The 6281-nt window shown below is 30.6% G+C and overlaps 2 protein-coding genes across 2 annotated transcripts; both read right to left on the bottom strand.

Annotated features, from left to right (window-relative positions):
- Positions 1-3757: 3757 nt before the first annotated feature.
- LOC124909580 (phosphoribosylaminoimidazole-succinocarboxamide synthase, chloroplastic-like) lies at positions 3758-5274 on the bottom strand (the record flags this gene model as incomplete). The annotated part of the gene is made up of 9 exons (XM_047450247.1): positions 3758-3992; positions 4090-4147; positions 4218-4264; positions 4339-4389; positions 4476-4565; positions 4654-4743; positions 4833-4913; positions 4987-5075; positions 5145-5274. Coding segments are annotated over 9 exons (696 nt in total), but the record flags the coding sequence as incomplete, so codon positions are not given.
- Positions 5272-5956, bottom strand: LOC124909579 (phosphoribosylaminoimidazole-succinocarboxamide synthase, chloroplastic-like; the record flags this gene model as incomplete). The annotated part of the gene is made up of 3 exons (XM_047450245.1): positions 5272-5442; positions 5514-5615; positions 5714-5956. Coding segments are annotated over 3 exons (510 nt in total), but the record flags the coding sequence as incomplete, so codon positions are not given.
- Positions 5957-6281: the final 325 nt, after the last annotated feature.

Below are 6281 nucleotides of genomic sequence, written 5' to 3'. Positions count from 1 at the left end.
TGGCTTATGAGTGTATTAATCATGAATGTAAAGTGAGAATACCTAAGTGACATTTCTGATTTTATGAAGGGGCTGAATTAGAAATAACCTAACTATAATAACTAATTTAATGTTAATTATATGTAACCGTAATGATCCCCATTTGAAGTACGGACAATTCTCCTTTGCATCCCCATCAATAAAAAGAGAAACATATTGATGTACTCATCAAATGGAAGAACCATTCTACATAAAGAAAATCTAAAGAAATAGAGGATTAAAGACTTTTTTATTATAAGGAAAGAGAAGATTCAGAACAATAATTAAGGTACGTTTCCGTTGCATTCACATTTTAATTTCTCATACATTAAATTATGATCTAATTAGGATAATTCTAACATGCACTTCTATCAATCATACATATTCTCATTCCACACATCTATCAATTATATTCATTTTCTCATTCTCTTATTTTAAACTAAGTGTCTCCTAAGTAATAAAAAGTTAATTAAAAAATAAGAGATAATAATTATGATTAATATGTGAATGAGATAGTTGGTTTAACCAAAGTGATGATGAGATGATTGTGTATAGAATTCTCGGAGTGAGGTCACGAGATTAAGTACTGAAAGGTTGATTGGTGAACAAGAGATAATGATGGTTAATATGTGAATACGATTGTTGGTTTAACCGAAGTGAGGAAATGTGAGTAATATGATGAGTTGTTGGGGGTGTTAAACACTCATAATGAGATCACGAGATTAAGTACTGAAAATTTGATTTGGGAAGAAGAGATAATGGTGATTAATATGTGAATGAGATTTGATTGGTTTAACTGAAGTGAAGAGAGATCGGTAATATGATAAAATAGTTGTGGTAAAATGAGGTCACGATATTAGTTGTGAGAGGTAATCTATATATATATAATGATGCTTAATTTTTAAAGTGTCCGGATTGCCGGGTCGAGAGCTGTGGTTAATTTGGATATATGTGAGATTAAATGGATACTTGGGTCGGATTGTGGGTTGACCCGCCATAAATTTAAAACGGTTAATAATAAAATTAAAAATGCTATAAGTATGGTTCGAACTTGCAACCTAACAAAACAAGTATAACCTTTTAACCAACTAAACTAATAACACTTTATATTTTAAATTCAACCCAAAATTTGATAAACGCGTGACATTTTAACAATATAAGTTCAATTTTTTAACTAACTAATCTATATATATATATATATAATGATGCTTAATTTTTAAAGTGTCCGGATTGCCGGGTCGAGAGCTGTGGTTAATTTGGATATATGTGAGAGTAAATTGATATTTGGGTTGGATTGTGGGTTGATCCGCCCATAAAATTTTTACCGTAATATTTTTTCACGGTTTTTATATTATTACTCGTGTAAATGCACGAGATACATGTTAGTTGAAATATAATAATGATTAAAATATGTGAATAAGATTGTTAGGTAATTGAAACGAAGAGATGTTAATAATATATATGATGACATGATTATGTGTAAAATATTATAATAAAAATCTATTCAAATGAATGGAAGTCATGCTAGAATCTCTTAAAGTCTTAACTAATTTGGCTCGGTTTAGGATTAAATTAATTAATTTATATTCCGTTTAAATGAATTAAAAATTATATGTGTATGGATCTAACAGTTTTGACTAATTATTTGATTAATTTATCCACGCCAATATAGTTAATATATTTATTATAATTAGAACTTGTTATATAAAATCACCATGTATTTAAATTTTGATTGCATGTATAATTATGTGATATAAAATTCATTTTATCATAAATATAAAAAAGTACGTACTAAATTTTCAAATATGCAATCCATTAATTATTATTTTATGGCCTCGTTTTGGCTTCTATATTTTGCAATTTCACTTTTAGATCTCTTTCACACCATTTTGCTATTTAAAAAAAATAAAGAAAAAAAAATTGAGAAATAATTATGTGGCGTAATCTGATTGGAGGAAAGAATAACAAATTTTCTCTCTTTTCACTCTACTTCTCCTTTATCTTTTTATTGTTTCCTCTCACGTTCCTTCTCCCAAATTCTCTATCTCTATCATTTCTCTTTAAAAAAATAAGTAAATTTTGAAATTGTTTTTGTTATAGAAGTAAAAAATTGCTTATAATAGTATATATATATACTGTTACAATTTTTTTATGGTTGAGTTCTCAAATTGGATCTCCTTATCGAGGTCAATTGAAAAATCGGACATCTTTTTTTAAACTTCACAATTTGAGACTTATTATTGTTAAAAATATACAAAAACGAAATTTTGTTTTAAATGTTATTAATGTATTATTTATAAACAAAAATTTAATGTAACTGATTTAAATATGAACTTTATCAAATTAAGAATTTTGTTTATATATTTTCTTTGAAATTCGTTAGTCAAAATTTCAATTCGTTGAAATTAAGTAGTTAAATAAGTGAGATGAATTTTATTTATTTATAAATTTTATTTATAATAAATTAATAGCGTTTAAAACCGTTAATACAAAATTTCGTTCGTATATTTTTAACAATAAATAGTTAGAAAATGTAAAATTTTAAAGAAATGTCTGAAATCTCAATTGAACCTAATATAATTTCACCATTTATTAAAATAAATTTTTTTATAAAAATATTAAAATTTAAATTGTTTTCAAAAGAATATTATGAGCTATTTAGTGTGTTGGGAGAATGAATGATCTACGTTGTTGTTCCAAACGGAATTATATGCAGACCCAATCAGAGGTAAGCCAACTAACCATTTCCTATGTGCATTGTACAGAATAAAGATTTGAATCACATTAAGATCAATTTTTAAACTATTATAAAAAAAAAATACTGGTTAAATTATTGAATAAGAATGATGTTTTGCAAAAGTGTGAATAAAAATGATGAGATGGTTGAGTGCAAAATAATTACGAGATGAATGGTCAATTGAGACTGGTAGGATTTGTCGAAAAAATAAAAGACAGTGAATATTGTGATTGGTAGTTGGGGTGGAGGAATAAGATAAATTGCTAATCAAGTCGAATGTGTGTTATTATTGGGTGAGGGGCGTGACACAACTTCACATAAAGAGGATGAAACTGTAGAATCGTCTCTCAACATTATTCATTATTCATTGGAGGATTATGCAAGGTTGATGAAGAAGTGTAAGGAAGATGTGGTTGGCAATGAGCCTGATGAGTCGTGTAACAAAAACAGGCCAATGAGAACTGCAGCCACTGCACCACCTTGTGGAACATCATGTTCAGTTTCAGCAGGAAGGGGTCTCAAGAGAAAGATAGGATGCATTGATGCGGCAACACAGATGGGTCGGAAGAATAAGATTTTGGAAGACTATATCAGAGGTGATAACATCGGCAAGGGTAAGTTAGGATTTTGGTTGTGTAGGAGAAAGGTTAATGGTCTGGAATTTGCTTGTAAGACTCTGAAGAAAGGGGAGGAAACTGTTCACCGCGAAGTAGAGATTATGCAGCATTTATCGGGTCATCCTGGTGTTGTAATGTTGGAGGCTGTGTATGAGGATGATGAATGCTTTCACCTTGTAATGGAGTTATGTCCTTGTGGGCAGCTAATTTAAGCGGGTAGAACCGAACCAGACCCTGAAATGGCGTTACGCGATCAGGTGTAAGTGCACATGGAGTTTCTAACTATTAACGGGTCCAATCTGAATTGTAAAAAGTATATTTTTGTAGCTTCCATTACTTGGACTCTTCAAATCACTCATTTTTTCCAAAACAAACTCTCAAATCATTGAACAGGCAATAGAAATCCATTTTGATGTATACAACAGAAAGTATAACATAAATAAGTTAAATATATATGTAAGAAGTAAGAGATAGTCATTTTATCACAATGCATAAGAAAATTTATGTTGTAAAGAAGAGAAAAAAATGAACACTACCCTTTTTCTCTGCTCAAGTTAGTCTCATCGCAATGTTAAAAGTGCAGCCGAAACATTTTTCGATATCCGGTCATGTATCCGTTCCTGCTACCAACAAAATCAATTTATCATAAATAATATCAAATAAATCAATCATAAGCTTCATTTTGATCCCATGCCATATCATAGTACAACAACTTACAGTCAAAACAGGTAGCTCGAATTTTGAATTTGTTATAGTCTCGAACAAGTAAATGTATCTGCCATTACACACCATGTCAATATAAATTTACAAATTTGCTTTAAATTCAAGAATAAAGCTTAACATACCGACGGGCTAGTTCAGAAACAAGTTCTATTGGAGCTTTCGGAAGTACCTATATTTCCCAATACAAACGTGTTACAATACATAATGAGTTTAAAAATAGGGGAAATTGTATCTTTGACTTACCTCGTCTTCATAAGGATTGCAATTTTCTTTGAACCACAGTCTCAAGAACTCCTAATCGGTTCTCTCAAAAATGTCAATGGCATAAAATAAAATAAAAGGTACTTCAAAGGAATAAATTCAATGTTAAAGGATGGAACCTTATCTATGTTTTCAGGTTCCAGACCATTTCGAATTCGTTCTTCATAGGAACTGGCAATCCAATATCTGCTTGAATCTGGAGTATGAATCTGTTGATAGTGTATGGAAATTAAATGCTAAATTTCATCGTTCATATGTTTAGAGAAAAGATTCCCATAGACTGATGATTTGTCTAACCTCGTCAATTAAAACTATTTTACCATCCGAGTCCTTTCCAAATTCATATTTAGTGTCAACCAATATCAATCCATGTTCTGAAGCAATATTCTGAAAAAATTTCGAATATAAAAAAGAATACAAGATTAGAATCTTAAAGTCAAACACAGCTCAAGGGATGAGTAAAAGAGATCAAACACCTGCCCATATTCAAACAGATTTAAAGCTTTCCTACTTGCTTCGACATAATCAGCTTCAGTCATCAATCCTTGTTCAACAATCTGTACAAGTTTTAACCAAAAAAAATCATTCTTTTATCAAACATGTTTTGCATAAACAACAAAAAACCAAAACCTCATTTGGAGTAACAGGAACATCGTGGTCTGCAGATTTTGTCGTCGGAGTGAGTATGTTTGCAGGAAGCTTCTGGCTTTTCACCAAACCTGCTTATATAAATCATGTGGAAAATCAAAATAAAATCAAAGAGAGACACAAATGAATAAAAACTGTACCTTCAGGAAGAACATTGCCACAGTAATTTCGCAAACCCTTATTATATACAGTCCATAGAGAAGTATCAGTGCTTCCGGTCACATATCCTCTAACTATACCAAGTTTCAAAATCAAATTATTAACAAAATCAAATTATATCATTGTGTTTAGTGAGTGAAGTAACTGACCAACAAATTCAACCGGAAAGACTGAGCATTTCCTCGCAATTGTAACATTCCTATCTGGGGATAATACAACAGCATTGGGAGTTATATGTTCAGTGTTGTGGAACCACCACAAACTTGTCTCATTGAGCACCTACATATGAATCAAATATACTAATGAATTACAGTTATGATTAAAGATACAGAAATGAATGCAGTATTAACCTGTCCTTTGAATGGAATTGAAGCAAGATTCCTGTCAAATGCACTGAGTCGATCAGTTGTCACCAAAACAAGAAAATCCCCTGCATCATAGATGTCTCTAACCTTCAAATAAACGTGAACCCATTAATTAAATTGCAGTTTCGGATGGGAGATTAGTCTCTATAATGGTCAAAATTCAAAATAAAAGCAAGTGACTTTACCTTGCCTCTTGATTTGGACTTGAGACCAGGGACAGTAAGATGAAGATTTGTCTCCGTTAGACAGTTGGTTAACGCATCTTGGTCGATTCCTACTAAAGCGTTCGGACGCTGCTGTTTCCATCGGTGGGTCGAGATTGAGGAGAGATTGATTGATGGGTATTTATTCGCGATTCTGTTAACTGATGATAGCGATGAAAATCGCGAGAAAGAAATGGTTAAGTCGGTTCTGGAAGAGAGATCATTGGAGGGTTAAGCTGGATGTTGGAGAAGTAAACAGAATACATTTTGTTGCAGGGTTTAAGCAATTGAGAAGATTTCTTTCTTATAGTTCGAAATGAGTCAAGAAAATAAGAAACATCTTATAACAATGGCTGGCTGATCTTTTAAAGCTTTCAAAAGATTATATTATTATTTTATTAACTAATTAATAAATATATATTGTGAATTAATTAAAAAAAAATTTAATTATATTAATATTTTAATATATAATACGAAAGTTTTATATAATAGATATATATTTAATTATATAATTAATAAAATGAACAAATTGAAAAGTGAAGATTTATTT

This window comes from Impatiens glandulifera, chromosome 7 (genome assembly GCF_907164915.1).
Source record: "Impatiens glandulifera chromosome 7, dImpGla2.1, whole genome shotgun sequence".
Classification (NCBI taxonomy): Eukaryota; Viridiplantae; Streptophyta; class Magnoliopsida; order Ericales; family Balsaminaceae; genus Impatiens; species Impatiens glandulifera.
Note: the sequence above shows the minus strand (reverse complement) of the source record. Positions and strands in the feature narration are given on the sequence as shown.